The sequence below is a fragment of the Xiphias gladius genome, chromosome 12 (assembly GCF_016859285.1).
Source record: "Xiphias gladius isolate SHS-SW01 ecotype Sanya breed wild chromosome 12, ASM1685928v1, whole genome shotgun sequence".
NCBI classification, from domain to species: Eukaryota; Metazoa; Chordata; class Actinopteri; order Istiophoriformes; family Xiphiidae; genus Xiphias; species Xiphias gladius.
In genome coordinates, this window is record NC_053411.1 from 18,153,326 (window position 1) to 18,173,200 (window position 19,875).

The window sequence follows — 19,875 nt, forward strand, 5'->3', positions numbered from 1 at the left end:
CTGCTTCATAGCTGAGCCATGTTATTTACATCACAAGTCGCGTTCACAAAGAAACAGGACAAAAATTCACAAGTATTCCTATGAGATTTTGAACTGAAAACCCAAAACCACATCAGAAAGCAGCCGGGACTCAGACTGACGCCGCTCGCTGAGTCCTTTCCTCCGGTATGTGATGAACCTGATATGGGACACTCCTCCGGGACCGAAGCCCCGCCCTCTCAGCCAGTTTTCCTGGGCTCTCATTGGTTCAGCGTGACGGCAGCCATCACCAAGGTTACCGTAAACAAAACAGAGAGGTCGTAGCGCCTCCCCGGGGTTTAACCACTTGAGGCAGCACTGAGACCGGTCACGGCTCGATAAGCCTTCGGACACGTTTTCCAACCCCCCCCCCAGAACCAAGGGAGCCCCCCCACTGGAGGTGTTGTATCCCTGTAGAGAGGTTCTGGTGGTAAACCGCAGGCCTTTACACGGATTCCTCTTCTCTTCTTCTTGGCATCAGTTAACACTGTGAAAGGAAAGTGCAACGACAGGCTCAACGACATGGATGGAGAATGAGACAATGGGACCCTGGGCACGGACAGGCAGGAGGCCTCCCACCCATCCTGTATGAGACAACCAGGCTGGAAGTCTTCTGTCCCTTTGTGGGGGTTTTGCCCCCCCGCTATAAAATACACTGGATCTAGTGGGATAATGATAAAAGTGTCCTAAGTCTTACTCTAGGTCTTGTAAGTAAGAGGGTGAACATGGTTAACATACCTGCTAAAGAGCCTCTAGCATCGCTGTAGACTCAAATTATCCACCAGGGTCAATGATGAAGTCAGATTTTCGAAAAGCTGAATTTTCACAGGTGAGCAACAAAGAGAGAACAATTCTGAAAGGATAAAATACGCTGATGTACCAGATGTGACGAGCTTTGTGTTACACAAAAAATCAATAATAAGAACTTTTATAACCTTAATCCTCCAGTTCATCAGAGTGAAGTCGTGTGAGTCGGGCCTCAGCTATCGATGCCCCCGTAAGGTGCGTCTGAAACATCGGCGTCAACATGTTCAGCTTCTCCGAACTTTTCCGTCGACAAAAACCCGATGGAGATCGGCCCCGTGCAACACACGCTCCGTACCGGAGGACATTTCAGAACTAATGTAGGAAACTCAAGTCTATTCATTTATTCCTTAGTTGGTAAATTAGCAGGGACGGTACAGAATAACATTGGTACATTAGAAAAAAAAAAAAATACAAATAATTTAATGTACACCGCATCAAGCTCCTTAATGATTTGACATCTTTTGAAACGCCCTCATTTAGGCGTCGCATTATATTAGCTGTGTAATAACGTATTTTTAAAAATGGGAAGAATATAAAATAAGCAGTTTGTCTCATTCGCAGTAATATTGGTTCGCCTATAACGTGGTCTTCTTCATCGTCGTCCCCGCAGGAAACCGGCCTCATCGCTCCCGTGCGAGACGATCAGAAGCTCTCCTCTTAGCCTCAGCTCGAGCTGCAGGAAGAGCAGAGGGGAGACCTTTTATTTACTGATTTATTTCTAAACTGTTGTCTTAAACAATTCTTGTCTCAGATATAATATTACAGGAGCCCCCCCCGCAATAAAATCCACTGGATCTAGTGGGACATCGATAAAAGGGTCCTAAGTCTTACTCTAGGTCTTTAAATTGAGCCCTTTCGATGTCCATTTTTTAAAAGTAGAATTTAATCCCACATAAGCAGCTGTTCCATCATTTGGTCCAGTTCCCTACTTCACCACACCTGTCAATCATCTGGACAAGCCGTCGCCTGCCCTGAGGCTCGGGTAGATGGCGTCCGTGATCAGTAGACTTTCACCTTCGCCGTTCTTTCACTTCCCTCTTTCTACCAACACTGTCGTACTGCGACAAGCGGCTCCGCAGCCGCTGGCTTCACCTCAGAAACCACGAGCAGGGGCCAGTGGGTGAGCTGGGCTCTCTCTACGCTTCACTCTGGTTTTCCAAAGATTCAACTTAGTTGTAATCAACTGCAATGACACTCGGTTTTGACATCACTGTGTGTGTCAGGAGGAATCTGCTGACTGATGAGAGAAGGGGCAGGTTTATTGAAATATAACCTAACTTTCGGTGGGTGGAAACCGCCCAAATGGTACAAATTATTACATTTATTTGCATTTGAACAGCTTCTTCTCCTGCTCTAGTTTCTAGTTTACATTTCACCTCCATGAACACCGCTTCCTGCTGTCACCACAACCGAATCTGCCCGCCGGTCCCACCGTTCCATCTCGTGTCACATCAAGCACTTCACTCCCGGTTCCGGCCCTGCCTCTTTCACACGCTTGTTCGCCCGGACGGATAGAGCCAGAGTTAACGGAGCCCGTTGATAACCGGCTTCAGGATACAGACTGTTCAGGCTCACCACACTCGGGCTAGGTGAAGCCAGATAACCCAAAGAGAGCCGGGCTAGGCTGAACCTGCTTTGCGATGCAGGCCCCGGGTCACTTCTGACTTGCCCCCAAGCAACGATACGCGACGTGCACCGCATTGTTGAAAAGTCTACAGGGAAGGAAGAGAATCTGGAGAATTTTAACTAGAAATGCTAAAAAGCTAAAAAGTTTAGAGGAATATTGACCCCCCCCATTTTAGGTCCCACGACTTGAATTCGTAAATACGGTAGATGTTCTGAAATAGTTTCGAAATTCAAAGTTGACGTAGAAGTGACAAACCTTTTCTAATTATATTGATCAGAATAATCGTTTATGACAACAGATGAGGTGATTTTAACCAGATGGACTAAATGATTTTGCAGTGTACTGAGCGTTCACCGCGGCGATATGTGTCTTTGAAGGGTCCCCGTCCCTACCAGCTACGAGATCGGCCCTGATCACAGACACCTTGTGGCCAACAGGAGAGGTAGTAAATACAGGGATCTGTACATTCTATTATCATTGTTAGGATTTTCAGGGGTGTTCTTACCTCGGGCCCACCTCCGGTACTTGTGCACAAACACTATCATTATGCCGTTGTAGAAGCTAAAAAGCAGGACGGCACACGCCAGCCTGAGGTGAGACACGGACGTGTCAGGTAGAGTGGCAGGGACACTTTCGCTTCCGGGCTGGGCTCTGACTGTGAGGAGGAAACCACTTCAGGTCAACGGTTCTGTTTTTATCCAAACATTACACAAACAAGTACGCACAAAACTCCATCCATCGTGGGCCACAGCCACAGTTAGTTCTGAAGACTGCAAGTTTGAAAAAGAAGAAAAGACCAAAAACCAGTGGATGTGAACCGGTCACCGGACCTCTGTAGTCCGCTCCTCATCTCCGCTGCTATTGGCGGAACGCACCCGAATCTCCGGGTGAACTGTCGGCGAGCGAGCTGCATTGTGGACGATATCTCTAGTTCTCCTGCGTCAATTTTAATCCTTTTTTTCTTTTTAAAAACAAACAAACAAAACAAAAAACCTGTCCGTCATGGGTCTACAGTATGTAGTATGCGATTTAGTTTTTGGTGATTCTGGCGGGACGTCTGTAATGACAGGTGTCAGCAACACAGTGAGGCTTAACCATATTTTATAGGCTGACAGATGGTTTCTGTTTACTTAATTGACGCACACAAATAGTTAACTGTTATATCTAGGGAACATTTTAACCACGTGACTCTCATCAAACCTCACCAGGGTCACAATACTCAAACCAGTCTGTCTCTGTGCTTTGTCCGCAGTGTACCCACTTAGACCTTTTCCCGGGTTGTACTGAGTTTCAGGTCTGTGTCAAGTCTAAAAAGCAGCAGTCAAGTCGAACAGTTTCAAGCTGCTTTGCAAGTATCTAAAAGAAGGACCGCAACTTATTAATTACGGAGCGTAGTCAGCTTCAACTTTTGAGCTTTAACTCAAAGAATGAGATGAGATTCCTGCCTCTAGAAACAGCTTTGTCTCAAAGACACGTCTGTATTACGTGAACACGGAGCTGACCTCACCTCTCACCACCAGCAAACTCTGCAGTGACTCTGCTTTTGTGGGGTGTTGACACTTGTAGAAGCCTTCGTCAGACTTGGACACCGCCGGGAGGATCATCTTTCCGTCGGGCTGAGTCCCGACGATGACGCCATTTCTGTAGAACGTTGCGTTGAAAGCCGACGTGGAGGGCTTCGCAGGTCTTACCTTGTAGGAACAGCGAAGTGTCACGCTGTCTCCCTCCGTCACAGGAAGCGCAGGGCTCTCCAGGATCACAACACCAGCTGGAACACAGAGTGACGGACCACGGTCCGCGGTTTTTCAGCCCTTAGTCTGTTTAGTTGCAGAAAAACTAACTAGAACATGTTCAGTAAAGATGGGAAAATACACAAGAAAGAGCAAAGTGCTTATTTAACACCTAATCATTTAAAAGAATTTAGCAAAGCAATGACAAGATGATATTCTGAGGCATGGGTGAACGACTGACACTGAATTGTCTGCACTGAACGACGCAAATCTAATGTCATTAACTTACAGTATTGTTTGTGTCAGTGCCGATGCCAGTAACAGGTGAAAAAACATCCTCCTGCATCGTAAATAGTGCAAACGCGTGTCTTCTGTTTGACCAAACTCAAAACATTAAGGATATATAAAAAACGAATTCTGTCTTGACCAACCACGACAGTAAAAGGTGAGGTGCATCTTATTTTGTGTTGTGTTACTCTAGGGTCCCATCACGACATTGCCACGTTCAAACAGGTGCAACGGGTGGGACGCTGAACAACACGTGCTTATATTTGATTTCTTTGGGGTCGGTCCGTCGGAAGACGCCCCTACGGAAGACAGGATGAAATGCGGCAGGGGGCAAGGAACGACAAATGTTGGCGACCTAAGAGCGGAGAATCTTAGAGTACGGGAAAAAGTTAAAATCATCTCTGAATTAAGCCACAACGTGGGGAATGTTTGAAACACCCAAGGGAACACCCGCCAAGGTATCTAAGGTGAGAAGGGTTTAACTCATATTCAGTGTCTGTGTTCGGGAACCAGCCTCCGTTTACTGTATTGAGCCGAATTTTTGATTGTCAACTGCTTCTTGGTCATTAAAAGTAGGTGTTGGGGAAGATCTGAGGAACCACTGGCCCATCTGAAGAACTTTCTTCCTCAGCAAAGGCTACTTGCACATCAGCGTTTCAGTCATAATAATGCAATCAGATACTGTAATGTGTCTGGTAATAGGTGACATTGTTCTGCATTATGAGTACTTTTCACCCACTTTTGCTACTTGAAGAACATTTTTCTAATAATACCTACGTTTGTAAGTGACATTCTCAATGCAGCACTTTTGCTTTTAATGAAGTGCACGCTCAGTTTGCAGTTTAGTAGGTGCACCCGGCCAAAAACCTGTCCTGAAAATCCAGTCCTGCAGTAAAGCCTCCTGCATGAAGGTTATAATGTTCAGTTTTTATTGAAACCGACTCAGAGACGTGTTGATTCAACTGTGCGAGCGTTTCGGAGGCAGCAGTTTGTGCTGCCGTCGAAGTGTATTGTGTTATACAAAGAGGTGTGTCGGTTGTTTAGCCTCCCCTGGTAGACATAAATGGGACGGACAGGACAGGCAGAGCACACTTACTGCTCTTTGGTTCGGTTCTTAGCTCCATTTTTTTTAATTTACTGCAGATTTTTAACATGCTGAAATGATTCATTTCTCTGGCCTTCTAATTGTCTCCATGGTAAAACAGATCGGGGAGTCAGATTCTGGTGTTAACTCAGTCTGACAAACAAACCTTTTTTTTTGCTTTGTAGCGCAGAGACGACATTGTGGTAGTCACTGTTTTTCATAATTAAAAACACGGCAGATGTCACATTTTTAAAAGTTTTGACCTGCGTCTTGGGTGGACGGACATTCTGCGCAGAGAGAAATCCACTCACCGTGAAACAGTGTATACCTAAAGACACAGAAAAGCTCCAGGAACACTCGGCATTGCGATCTTACCGTGCACCCTGATGTTGAGGACGTTGCTGCACTCCCCTCGCTTGGACTCGCACCAGTACGGTCCACTCTCTGACAGGTAGATACCCCCAATGGTGCAGGAGGAGGAGGGGGCGTCTGTGCGACCCCAGCCGGCTTCACATGACTGAAATGACTCAGAGGAAGTGTTTCTCACCACCGTCCAGCCGCTGAAGTTCCCCGGCACTGCACAAGTCAGAGCGAGGGTCTCGTACGGAAAGAACTGAGATCTGTCGGGGTGGACCCTCAGTGTGGCTGCTGTGGGTTTAGACAGGAAAAAGCAGACACAAACGCAAAACCGTCTGGGTGACATCGTCATCTGCTCCTTTTTTGAATGCTCGTTAAGAGAAAGGTTAAGACCCCCTCTGCTTTCTCGCTTAAAACGACATGGTGGGGCCAGACCTGCGCCAGCCGGCGTAGATGCAATGTGGGGCCATTAGTGACTCATTTCGAGGAAGTTGACCAGTTGACCGACAAACAACAAACAAAAAAACAGATGTCCTCACTTACCTATAATGTTGTCTAGCTGTGCAGATGTCTCTTTTTGAATAAAAAGTTTTTAGAATATAGTGAACTTTGTAAATGCCTTTAACATGACAAACCAACTTAGTGGTTTGTACTAAAACTTATTCTTCAACGCCAATGTAGTGGGTTGGAGGCAGATATCTCAAAGACGGCTCTAAACCTGACCAAAAAAACTCAGAACGATCTGCTCGGCTGGGTAACACCAAGGGTAAATGTAATTTGGGTACCAGACCCTTCATATTTTATATTTAACACACCGAGATTTTATAACATTATTCAGTAGGTTCATATCACAAGGTTGTTGCTGTTGTTGATGCCATTGGCTGACCGCAGCTAGTATCAAATAGTCGTCATAGCACCTCTGTCTGTATAAGCAGTTTAACTGGCCATTTAATTTTGGTCAATTTTTAAACCCGTGAACTGATCCTGACCGTTTTCCGTTTAGTGATGTGGAAGTGCAGCCCGGTCGCCAAACAGGAACGTTGACTCCGGACGGTTCTGCAAGATATTTTTCGACCGCATTCAACGTGAACTTTCCTAAAATCCTTTTCCTCCTACAGCATCTACTCCTTTCGACTGTCAGTAGGGCAAATCAAACAGCGGTTAAGGTTTGGTGGCTAAAACAAATGTTTAAGGTTGAAAAATCTTTGAGAGCAGAAGCTGAGAAAAGTGGGATGGACAAACAGTTTTACCAAACAATTACCACGTTAACACGTTCAAATAAAATGTCCGCAGAGGGAGCGCCAACCCGAAAGTGATTTGATTGCTATTCCTCATTTCTATTTGAAAGGTCAAACATTGTACATAACATCTTTTCAGCTTAAAACTGGGCTCCAAGAAAGAGATGGAGCTGATTTCTACCTGAGCTGCAGGAGAAAGCTGAGGGGGAAATATCTGAGATTAAAAAAGTACAAATTTTCTTACAGATGAAAAGGCAGAGTGACGGGATGTCCATGCTGCGTTGAAGCTCTCTGTGTTTCTCTGAATCTGAAAGAGAAAGGTTTACCCACATCCTGAGCTCAGACCGGAACACTTAAGGGAACAGGTTGTACAGCAGAAACACACACACACACACACACACACACACACACACACACACACACACACACACACACACACACACACACACACATACAGTTACCCAGTCCCTGAGATAACTTATGTTATATAAAATAAAACAGACTTGACCTGAGGACATGCAACAGATTTGTGTCTAAAACTCAAACATCCTGGGGTGAAACTCCTTTTCTTGGACTTGTTCATCAAAACCTTTCAGAAAATGATGGATCTGGACCGACAGTCGTAGGGATCCATCGATGTCTGGATCAACGCAGTGGATCCACCGACAATCAGACCCAGCTGATCACCTAATGAATATTTGCTGTGACCCCCTTCAGCCTTTAAACCAGCACCAGTTCTCTTTGGTTCAACTGCACACAATTTGTTTAAGGTTCTTGGCAGGTAGGTTGTTCTAAGGATCTTGGGGAACTTGGTGCAGTTCTTCTGTGGATTTAGTCTGTCTCGGTGTCTTCTGTCTCTTAATCTGATCCCAGACTGACTCCATGATGTTAAGATGAGATCTCTGTGGGGGCTGCAGGACTCCTTGTCCTTCTGGTCTCCAAAGACACGTTCAAATAAAATGTCCGAGGGAGCGCCAACCCGAAAGAGTCTTTATGACTCTGGTTGTGTTTGTACTCGTTGTCCTGCTTCAGGATGAATCTGGAACCAATCAGACACCTCACTGATGGGACTGATGGAGAAGGATCTAAACTTCTAATGTGCTGTGTGTACGTATATACAGTATATACCCTCCCTGAGCACTTTGTTAGGAACACCACACTAACAGTGGGTAGTTCTTCCATTTGCTCTCAGACAGCCCCGGGTCTTCGTGGCCTGGATCCCATAAGATGTTGGAAACCTTGCTTTGAGATTCTGGTCCATGTTGATCCTGTCTTGGCAGAGAACGATGTCACCATGAGCAGGACGGAGGCTCTAAAGAGCCAGTTGAAAACCTGCGCACGCCCTTTAGTCCCGGTCAGTGCTGAGACTGTCGGACCGGCCGATCTCCGAACCGTCTGTCACTCTTTTTTTTTTTTTCAAAATCAACTGAGAATCACAAATCGCAACATTTTTTAAACAAACAAACCGCAGGTTTTTCTGACGTTTGTTTTTTATGCTCAAGTCAAAAAAAAAAAAACAAAACAGTCCATGGACCGAATTTTTATTTTTGATATTTGATCTAATTGATTTGTGTGACCAGGACGTTATCAACTTCTGTGCATGTTGCACTTGAAAAACTTGCAGCAAATACGCTCATGTTCATTACATCTAATGTTGTATATATATATATATATATATATATATAAATTGAAGAGTTATTTTTATATGTTTTTATATATTACTTTGCTATGAGATTAAAAGAAACGTGCTTATGGTGCTTATTAAACTTAGGTGTTTGTAATGGATATAATGTACTGAACAGAGTGTGTTATTCTGCATAAAGCTGTGCACATGAGAAAAACAACCCCTTATATGGCAACGGCGTGACAATCTGGAAACCGTCCTCGGGTGCTGTCCTGCGTCTGGTCTTTTTCTACAGGTAAGTTGGGGAGCAGGGAGGGTCAAGCGCGCCCAGAGTGAAATGTCCGCCCGATGGAGGCACACGCCGGGGGAGCGACGGAGGCCTCGGCCAACGAGAAGATGGCCGAGCCGACACTGTTACTTCCTTTGTGTAAACCCAGTATCTGCTGGACCAGGGAGAGACTAGTCACTCACACCTCGTGAACTGATGTGGATGCTGTAGGCTTGTCAGGGGACGCACAGTCTGGTCCAGAGCTCCGTGAGCCACCTCAGTCTTTAAGACTCTGCTGTATTTTAATAAATAGTATGTATGTATGTTTTCAACATGCAGCAAATCAGATTCCACACTTCACTCGCTTTTCATAAGTTTTAATTTTTTCCCCTCAATTTTCCAGGTAAGCCTCGGGTGATTGGTTCATCTCTGCCAATCCTCGCCGCGCCGGGTGACGACGTCATTCTGCCATGCCACCTGGACCCACCCGTCGACGTGCGGGGGCTGACGGTGGAGTGGTCCAAGCCCGACCTCAAGCCCGACCCCTCCGATCGGCTGAGCCGGGTCGGGTACGTGCACCTTTACCGGGACAAGCGAGAGGACCCTGACATGAAGATCCCGTCGTACGTCGGCAGGACGGCGCTGTTCACAGACGACCTGAAACGTGGAAACATATCGCTCAAGATCGTGAACGTAACGCACGCGGATGACGGGAGATACAGATGTTTCATCCCAAAGTTAAGGAGCAAAGCGAATGCTTCAATTATACGACTTGTTGTTGGTGAGTAAATTTGTCTATAGCTGTTTTAAATGTTACAAACGGATCCCGCTTTTACGCAAACATGGCCATTAAAATTCCGAATATTCCCGGATTTCAGCCTCTCGGCACAGATGATTTCATATCGTTGTAAACTGAGTAATTGGGCATTTTGGGGCTTTTGGTGAATCAAAACAAGACTTTTGAAGACGTCTGCTTCAGCTCAGAAACATTTTTGGACAATTTCTTTTATGTTTCATAGGCTAATGAATGAATCCAAAAAAAAAACCCAGCAGATGAATTCATAATGAAAATGACTGTGTGTTAGTTGCAGCCCTAGTAAAATTATCTGTGTGATGAGTCATTTATATCCATATTAGATCAAAATGAGAATCTTTTAAACTTTAAGGGTCATTTTGTCAGCAACTTACGTCGCTGTTGTCCTACTAATATTGTTTGTTTTGAATGTTGCGTTGTAAATCTTTGCAAATCTCGTGTTTTTCTAGATCCAAACTTGCTTAGAACCGGGACGACAGAGGCGCCGCTGCGTGACAGAGGCCTACAAACTCCCGATCCAGAAGACGGGACGGATGGCAAAGGTGAGAAAATGGTCCAGCTCCGTGAGGGCGAGAGAAAAAGACACAGAATAAAGAATTCTCAGCCATTTTGGCGCTTTGTTGACATTTTTTGTGACTGCAGCCGTCGTCTTTGTTTTCATTCTTTCACATCAGATGGTCGGTCCAGTCCCAACATCTGGATCCTGCCAGTGGTCGTCTGCTCCTCGCTATCCCTGGCTGCTGCTGCTGTTGTAGTCGGTGGATATTTTCTTATACGACGGCATCGAAAACGAGAAGTAAGTCAGAAATGAACAAAAACTATCGTTACTTCTTGTAGTATCGGACTTTTTTGGGACATAGCTGATTGTTAAACGTCTGTTCATTGTTCATGTAGGCGAAGTTTAACATCAACCCCGACAGCTCCTATCACTTTCAGTCAGCTTGTGAGTGACAGCCTGGTTTCAGCTTCTTAGCTGTTCAGATAAACCTTCAACATTTCTGTCTGTCAACCATAAAGGACACGTTCGAGTCATCGTGTCCAGCTTTGTGAGGCGTCTCTCCGCTCACCTCCATCATGTTAGACGGGTTCTGCTAAACTTATTTGATGGTTTGATAATGTCTCATTTTTGGCTCCATGAAACAAACCTTTTAAGGTGCAGATCCACACGCCGGTGTTGCTGCTCTCATTAAACTGAGGCAGGAAACTGAATCCACAACTGACAGTTTTCCGAGCAGCATCAGATCAAGTGCAACGTCGGTCTCCCGCGAGCACCAGGAGTGAGTCTTGAGCCTCAATCCTACTGGACGAATGCACGAGTCAAAATGTTTCATCAACATTTATTAAACTTTTATTGTGCACATTTTCCATAAGATGTAACACACATGCATATACCACACAGAGATCAGGGTGAAAACATCACATCGGTCCCACAAGGATTTCAGAAGTCTTCATTCTGTCTCCACCTGGTAGCAGACTTAAGAATGACACTGCCATACAAGGCTGTAAATGAAAGTGATGGAATGATGCATTCAGGTGCAACTGATCATGCTTCATGAGACAAAGAGTTTTCCTCTAAAGTGAAGGCATGAAAGGTTAAATTTTTCAACACAAAGGTTCGAGAGCTGAAACACTCAAGAAAGCGTTTTGGGTTTTTAACAAATCAACAAGTGGCTCTGGTGCAGAAACTGCTTTGACAGTTTAATTATTCATGGTATGACTGTGATGATTTGGTTTTCATAAACCATTTATCAGGATCAATTATAAAGTCAGGGAACATTTTCCTACATGAGCCCCAAAGAAGGAAATATTCAGCAAGGAGAAAACGCACCGATGTACAGGATAATGGCAGCATTTCCTGTGAAAACAGTCATAGCTTCACTAGTGGTTAATCAATAGTTTTAACAATTTCTGCGTGGAAGCTTGGGAAAAATTCCCCCAGCTGGTGATTATCCTCATCCTTGAATTATTGTAAAAAAAAAAAAAAAAAAGCAAAACGTTAATGAATCATATATTAATGACTCTTTAACATTTATAACGGCCAACTTGATGGATCATTAAACGGCGTTTTTCAATGGACTCTAAACATTGAGACCTGCGTTATTGCCAAGTAGAGAGGTTTCCAAATGGTGCTTGTAAACAGGAAGTGTAACGGTGCCACGGATTCAGTGGGCCACGCTGTGGGCTACAGGTAAATCCCCGTTTTCCAATGGGCTTTTAGTGGTTCCTGTTCGCAGTGTAACAGTGGATTTTAAGACACAAAGCAACTTCCTTCTTGAGTAGCTAAGCAGAAGTATTCTTGTGGCCAGTGTGTCAAGTAAAGCTGGTTGGTGTTCACCCTCAAAAACCGGATAAACCAGATTTCGTATATTTTGCTTTGTTATCGATCATAAAGTGTAAAATCTGCAGCAGCATCGTGCAGGATGAAGCAAGTGGCATTCGTGGTTTTGCTGCTCTCTCAAGTCGCCATGGCCCCCACGGGTATGTTCATTTTGTGGTTCTTTAACAGACAGTTGCCATGGCTGCTGTTCGTGGCGACTGTAGCCTTGACGTGTTTATTTCTTAACTAAAAAAGTCAGACTCCTCTGTCTGTTCTGGTACAGTATGACTGTCTCAGCCTGGCAGTGTTTGAACATCATGACAAAGAGCGGAGAGATCGAGATACGTAGACACTCATTTAGTTATATACTGAGATCCAATGTTGTCTTTCTTGAATTTTGTGGTTCATTTTTAAGGCTTTTTTTGAACAAATTATATTAAAAAAATATTATTTAAAAAATATTAATATCATATGGTTTTTTGGGGGATTACTAAGACCGGTTTTTGTGATTTTCATTTTTTTTATAATGTTGGCCATTTGCCTGATGAAGACCTGGTGGGGTCAAAACAGGCTGATTTTTACTCTATTTTTTTCCTGTCATTAAATCTGTTGAATTTCAGCTTAATCAGTTCAATTTTCAACATTGGTCATGTATTTTTTTGACTGATAATGTCATTTATTTATTTATTTTTAACAACATGGTCATAAAAGCTAAATTATAATAGTCTGTAAATATAAAAATAAGGTACCAGGTTTATATTCATTAGTGCTGATGTACTCCAGGTTTACTACAACTACACAGCCAGGTAAGGAGGAAGCTAATCGATGAACTTCAGCAGAGACCCACGGAAAACGCGCAGGCAGTTTTTCACCCTGTGCTGTTTCCAGCTCTTAGTGACCTTTTAAGAAAGCTGCGCGTTTGGCCGTCAAGTATAAACCGATGAGTTTTCCACGAGTGCAAAGGCAGGTTTTGGCAAATGGTGCCATTCTCTGAACAAGGGGACACATATTTACACAATAAATATGAAGCATGTTTAGAATCTACCTATCGCAAGTTTTCTGGGGGGACTATTATAACATTTTTCTTTTCCTATTTTTTTTTTTTTTTTTAACAGTACCTCAGGACGGAGGCAACCAGACCGAGCAGTTCTCCCACTCCAGTAAGTAAGTAAGTCTGGATCGACGTGGTGAACCAACCCTGGTGCCACGTCTCTAGCACGGCCTAAAAAAATATCGACTTTTCTGCTGTACAAAGAAATGGCATTTCTGGACACACTAGAAAAAAACCTTGCATACACAAGATATTGGGGCTTCCACTGGGAACGCAGCTGGTCCGGTTAATGCAGGTGATTCCAGGTAGCTGTGCCTGCTGGCAACTCGTCAGGAGGAATGTCATCATGCCAATAGTGAGTCATGTCAGGTCACGAAACCTATGTTTGAGTCCACGGTTTAGATCCCGGGATGTTTGAATGAGTGTGCAGATGTTTGGAAACCTGCGTTGAAGCTCGGACCTCCCTTGTCTTCTTTTAGATCACAGAACTGACTCACACGTCGGCATTGGCATCAGCATCGCTGTGGTCGTCATCTTCGCTATTGTCATTGCCGTAGTATGCTGTCTCAATGGTCAGTATGGTCGATCAAAAAATGTCTCCCCCTCCTCTATTTCCCCATTGTAAGTTTCAGATTTTCAGGGCTTTAATAGCCTCAATGCTCCTCAGCATTTAGCTTCTTGGATAACGAACCAAATACATCAGCAAGTGTCTAACGGACTCAAATGAGAAACATTTGCCTCAGACGGATGATTCTTCTTGTTCCCAGCTGTCTTGAAGCCTGCCGTCAGCTCAACGGAGTGGCGGCAAGGTCAATAACACTTGACCTTTTCTGTTCTTTAGGTGACTACGCTACATCTCTGGATCTGTGTGTGGAAATATGTGAATGCCTGCCAGAACTGCTGGAAGTGTGACAGGCCAAGCAAGGTTTTGTACTGGTTTGGGTTTGTACTGAACTCCACCATTTTACATGTCAAAGTGTGTTTACAGGTGTTGTACTTCAGGGAGTATTACTGCATTTATTTATTTTAAAATACGGTAAATTATATTACTTTTGGACACAGCCAGGCCAGCTGTTTCCCCCTGTTTCCAGTCTTCATGCTAAGCTAAGCTAACCAGCTGCTGGCTTTAGCTTCATTTTTACTGTAGGGTCATTTCATGAAGTTAAATGTGCCAAAGCACATACTCCTACCTGCTTTGGCCGTTTGTTTTAAGCATCTCAATTGGTTTTGCTTCTCCTTCAGTTTCTCCTGTACATGTTTTTCAATCAATTGGTGACCTGTTTGTGGGCTTTTTAATATGGCACAACATCCTCTTTGTGAGCTTCTGAGAAATTCACCTAGTTTCAACACATCTGATCTCACCGCAACGAACCGACACAGGCAGAGAAGGCTGATTGAGTAAATCACTGGAAAATAAATGCAAAAAAGTTTGAGCTTTCCCTGTTTGTGAGTTAAAGGAACATTTATATTGTAGAAGAATAAAAATGTGAGAAAAGCATAAAACAACAAATGTCATTTACAAAAGTGATTTGTGTCTTTGTCCAGTGAAAGCCATTTATGTCCAATGTTGAATGGAGTTTTCAGTAAATTCTGAACAGAGATGAAATGTTAAATGGGAAAAGCAAATAAGCAAACAATACAAAACAGAAAAAAATAGACAGTCGGGCTAAAACTTCACACCTCACACTGTTTTAATGATGAAAAACACCTTATACCCTGCACAACAAACATATGCACCCATCGCCCCGCCACTTCCTTTTCACACGCAACTGCAGTATTTACCGAGGTACTTATACAGTATAATTTGTCTCAGTTACAGTTCACCGTCCACTCATAATGTCCCACTCGATTATTCAATCATGACGCTGAGAGCAATAAAAAAGGTTTTAGGGTAATGCACATCACCTCTACGAAATCCAAGCTATGTCCCTGTGCTGTATATTTGCATCTGCATTTGGTTACTTTTAATAATGATAATCAGCCAACTTTAACCACGTAGTTCCAATTGCCTTAACTTAACCAAACATTGACCATAGAGGTGTCAGATCAGAAAACTCTCATATGGGTCGTTTTTGTAATGGTCATGCATTTTGGAAGTCACCGACGGAGGACCACTGTTGTCGTTTCGGTTGGAAGATTTGTTGACTTACAGCATTGTTGAGATGACCGGCGAGACATCAGAACTGAAACCACACACACCAACTGTAAAATATTCTGAATTTGATATTTTTGAAGGGAAAAGAGGATAGGAAGCATGCACCAAAAGATCGTTCATATTTCGTCAGGACTCATGACGAGTTCATTACGTCTAAGAGGTCGCAAGGCTTTGTAATCTCTTTTTACTACAATCTCGGCTGACCTTGACCTGCTGAACCTGCTGCCTTCAAATGTCAAATACTGCCGATACATCAGCTGATGGTAGCAAAAGTTGATCTCCCGTGGTGCACGGTCAGAGGTGATGCAGAATTTCTTGGCCGATTGTTTCTGGTTTGTTGGGCTACACAACTATTTCCATGACGACGTCGTTGTTGCCTCTTCTCTCTGCAACTGTCCGAGCTGCTGTGCGAACAAATAAGAATCAACAGAAGTGGCTTAATATCTATGAAAATAATAGCCAGATTTATGCCTTAATATGAATCAGTGATAATCAGGTGAAGGCTTTACTTAGATTAAGATGTTTGGGTTTCTTTTCAGAGCAGCCCGTTCTCCCGTTTCAATGTAGAGTCTGATTAATAACCGAAAAAGCCACCTTCACATTATGCAATGCAATGTTGGCGTTTACCTCTAGCTCTCAATCTGTTTTGTCAGTCTGTACTGCAACAGAACTGTGCTTTGAGTCTTTCTTTCTGTAGTAGCTTCAACAGAAAACAAGTAGAGTAAAAAGATGTTCTGCCAGAGAAAGATGCCGCACTCTGTAACATGAAAGACATACAGGGAGTCTGCTTGGAGCCAAGAATGTCTTTGGCATTCATCGTCAGGCACCTTGACTTATTTGTTGCAGAAGCCAATGAAAACTTGGTGAATGACGATTTAACCCTAGGCTTTCTTCGTTTGGTTTTCACCACCTTTATTTAGAGGCTTTGGCATAGTCATCACTTGTCTTAGCTAGGTATGCCATATATTGTTATATTCACGATAGGTTAGGCTACTCAGAAATGCCATCTATTCAAAATTCAATGCTACTACTACTGTCCAACGAATGTAAGAACCGTGTCGATCGGATGTTTTGTGGTTTAGTTCTGTCAAGAAACATATTGTTAGTGTAAACTGAACAAAATATCCTTTTTTTTTTTTTTTAATCTCTACTTACATGTTCTCAGTTATGGAACTACAGCTCCTGTCATGTTTGCTGTAGGAAGTATCGTGTTGCCATGGAATCTGCACCACGAAAACACGTTTGTAAAAGTTATATAGTACAAGTGTAACATCTTATTCGGAGTAAAGCCTTAATTTGGTTATTTTCCATATTGTGTGCAAAAATCATCAGTTATGCAGACGACACCCAGTTGTTTTTGGCTGACTTTCTTTCCTAAGGCAACAATTTTGATTATCAAACACTCACAATAGAAGGGTTGACAGATGTTGTAGAAGGTAAACAAGAGTCTCTTACAAACCAAACAGAAAAGAACTCGGCTAGCTGATAGCACAGCTAGCTAACCGCAGTGGTTTGTTGTTTTAGCCTGATATGATTTGCTGCAGTTAGTTAGTGGAAATAAGACTGCCTCCTTAGACACTTGCAGGAGTGCTCTTACCTCTCATCCTGTCTCTGTATATGAGACCTAGTAAGACAGTGGACAGTAGGTAAGGAGTTCCCACCAGCAGGTGACACGTCAATCTGATGGCAGAAACTGAACATGAAGCTGCGGGCGGAGCTGAGGTAGAAGGCGGAAGCGAAGCTGTGTTGATTAAAAAAACAAACAAACAAAAAAAACCCCTCATAATCACGAAGTTTGTTAACAATGTGATGAAAAAACTGACCCACTAATCAAATAAAGAAACTAGTGTTTCCTTCGTATCTGTTTCAGCCTCTGAAATATAAATGTTTACTTTCAGTCATGACTTTTTTGTAGCATTGTTTGGTCTTTTGCCTCATATCATCAATTTAATGTGAAATATAATTTTACAATAAGACAGTGGACTGAAACATAAGCACACAAATAAAGATGGTACAAAGTACTTTATAGAATATAGAAGCAAACAACGTATGCTGAGCAAAGCACGAAAAAAAAAAGTGAAGAAAATATACAATATTAAAAAAAACAACTGTGATAAAGCATATAATATGAGCATAAAGATACGTTTAGAATGAAGCAGTGTTTCTTAACCTTTTAAGAGAGCGACCCCCTGTTTAGAACAAAAATGGACTGAAAATGGGGGCTGCTCACATAGAAAAGCTGGTTCCGTAGAGCTACAGGTGGTCAGAAACCTCCAGGGGTACCCTTAATACCAGGCAGCCTCTACATCACTGAGGCCGAACGGGAAGTTAAACCACTGGTTGCTATTAAAAAGGGGAACTCTTGTGTCTCCAGGGAGCTGCGTAAGGTCTGATAATCAGCTTTGGCTGGAGCTGAAGACTACAAGTTTGAAAATGAAAAAAAAATCTGAGGGTATAGATTGAGAAAGATGAGATACTAACTGCGACTTGGTAATGCAACAACATATTCATACAGTGCATTTGGCAGACTTTTTGTCAGTTATATAGCGACTCTAGACTGGTTAACTCACCGTCAACAGCCAGCCAGCTGGCTGTTGATTCTCTACCTCCGGAGATGCTGCACTTGTAGAGTCCTTCATCAGATTTGGAAGCACTGTGAATGGTCATCTCTCCTGTGGAGCTGCTGCTAATGCGGTGGTCATCTTTGTAGAAATCGAACACATGGTCGGAGGAGTGCGTCTCAGCCTTGCAGCGCAGAGTCACTGCAGCTCCCTCCGAGACAGGGAGGGCAGGACTCTCCAGGATCACAGTACGATCTTTACAAAGGGGTAGAAACTCATTTTGTTTTGCTGTGGTTTTACGTCAAACAGAAGGTCAATTTCTAACATAACCCTAACCCTACTTTGTGGATGTTTGTCAGACATGGATTCTGATGTAAAATTTGCCACTGCCTTCCAGTGTTGTGTGTCGTACCAGTGATGGTGATGTTGACGACGTTGCTCCGCTCCCCGTCTACGGACTCGCACCAGTACACCCCGCTGTCCGACGGGTAGATGTTTCCTATGGTGCAAGTCGAGCCCAAAGAGGTGGAGCCCCAACCAGAGGAGCAGGGCCTGAACCCGCCCTCCAATGTTTTCCTCTTCACGTTCCAACCGGTGGAGTTCAACTGATCCTCACAGGTCAGAGAGATGGTGTCGTACCTGAAGAACTGAGACCTGTCAGGGCTGATCCGAAGACAGGCTGCAGGGAGGGGGAAAGAGGAGAGGAAGGAGAGAAGGGAGAAAAGAGAGGATGGAAGGATGTAGGAGACTAAAGAAAGTAAAAAAGGTAAAAGACAAAGAGCAAATATGAAAAGAAAAAAAAATAGGGGGAATTAGGAAAGTGTGAAAGCAGGAAAAGTATGACGAGAATGGTGGAGGAGAGAGTGAAAAATAAAGAGAAAATATGTCAAATAAAAGAAAATAGGATGAAAATAGTCATGCAAAAGCACAAAAAGAACATTTCGAAACGAAAGGTAAGAAAAGTAGGGTAAAATGAAAAAAGCGAGGGAGGCAGGAAAAGATGATGAGATAATGAGAGGAAAAGTATTAGAGAGAAATGATAAAGAGAAAATGAAAAGGAAACATAGATATAGAAAAATAGCACAAGATGCACGAACGTACCAGTAATTTAATAAAGTTTGAATTCAAAAAGACACTAAAATGTCCATCAACAGCATGCTGGGACCCTGAGCAGTTTAAAAAAAGACATATCATCTTCTAGAAAGGAAAGAAATGTCAGTTTGTACTCACGTAGCATCAGGCAGAAAGGTGTTAACTGCATCCTGTCCAACCGCCAACTGACGGACGGACTGACGGGGTCTCATCTCTGCACTTCCTGTCTTACAAACGCCACCCACACATACATACTTTACCTCTCTGTTAGGTGTCATGGCAACTGCTTGTGTCAAAAGCCTCAGGGTTTTTTTTCCAGAATGTAACCTACTTACTCTTCCTCCAGGGGAAAATCCCTTCAGTGTATTTAAGCAATTTTCTAAACACAGAACCTGCACTAGTTGACTAGTAAACAAAGTTGCATATTTACACATCCAGGACCTAAGGAGCAACATGATCCTTCATCTGCATCTGGCGTTTGTGTCACCTGATGAACCTCAGTCCAGTACTCCATCTCTCTTAGCTCTGGTTTTGGTCTCCACCAGCTCCCGAGGGAAACCTCTGGCTCTTTAGCTGCTAAACGCTCCGCCGTGTTCACCAGCTGGTCTCTGGCTGGGTCTGTCTGCCGTTTTGCTGCTGAGCAGGAAGTGGACGGCGGCTCTTTACAGCTGATTCTATCTGAAAACAGCTGCCTTTTGTAAGTGGAAGTTGTGCTAATGAGAGCGCTGAGAGCGAACCACAACATGGCCATAAAACCAAAACAACGAGCTCAAAGACGCTAAAATGTTCCATACAACTGAGGGGAGCTGCAGTGTCAGGTGATAATTCTCTCTGGGATAATCAC

At 43.6% G+C, this 19,875-nt stretch overlaps 3 protein-coding genes across 5 annotated transcripts; 1 reads left to right on the forward strand and 2 right to left on the reverse strand.

The window, feature by feature from the left end:
- Window positions 1-1,379: 1,379 nt before the first annotated feature.
- Window positions 1,380-7,437, reverse strand: LOC120797297 (Fc receptor-like protein 5). Its single transcript, XM_040140850.1, has 5 exons — window positions 7,394-7,437; window positions 5,930-6,202; window positions 3,960-4,220; window positions 2,958-3,107; window positions 1,380-1,498 (listed from the first exon to the last, which is right to left on the reverse strand). Exons 1-5 carry the CDS (start codon window positions 7,422-7,424, stop codon window positions 1,446-1,448), a joined length of 768 nt encoding a protein of 255 aa, XP_039996784.1. The 5' UTR covers window positions 7,425-7,437; the 3' UTR covers window positions 1,380-1,445.
- A 1,684-nt stretch (window positions 7,438-9,121) lies between these two features.
- On the forward strand, window positions 9,122-10,684 carry LOC120797736 (myelin-oligodendrocyte glycoprotein-like). The gene is made up of 4 exons (XM_040141583.1): window positions 9,122-9,200; window positions 9,445-9,822; window positions 10,305-10,397; window positions 10,530-10,684. The coding sequence occupies exons 1-4, from the start codon at window positions 9,122-9,124 to the stop codon at window positions 10,664-10,666; spliced, it is 687 nt and encodes a 228-aa protein (XP_039997517.1). The 3' UTR covers window positions 10,667-10,684.
- Window positions 10,685-14,952: 4,268 nt separating this feature from the next.
- Window positions 14,953-19,406, reverse strand: LOC120797299 (Fc receptor-like protein 5). Of its 3 annotated transcripts, none has more exons than XM_040140853.1 (5): window positions 19,170-19,406; window positions 18,352-18,618; window positions 17,949-18,194; window positions 16,976-17,119; window positions 14,953-15,779 (listed from the first exon to the last, which is right to left on the reverse strand). In XM_040140853.1, the coding sequence occupies exons 1-5, from the start codon at window positions 19,198-19,200 to the stop codon at window positions 15,721-15,723; spliced, it is 747 nt and encodes a 248-aa protein (XP_039996787.1). In that variant the 5' UTR covers window positions 19,201-19,406; the 3' UTR covers window positions 14,953-15,720. The 3 variants fall into 3 exon arrangements, with proteins under 3 accessions (XP_039996787.1, XP_039996786.1, XP_039996788.1); XM_040140852.1 differs by having other exon boundaries at window positions 14,953-15,782; XM_040140854.1 differs by lacking the exon at window positions 14,953-15,779 and adding an exon at window positions 16,547-16,601.
- Between the last annotated feature and the right edge of the window lie 469 nt (window positions 19,407-19,875).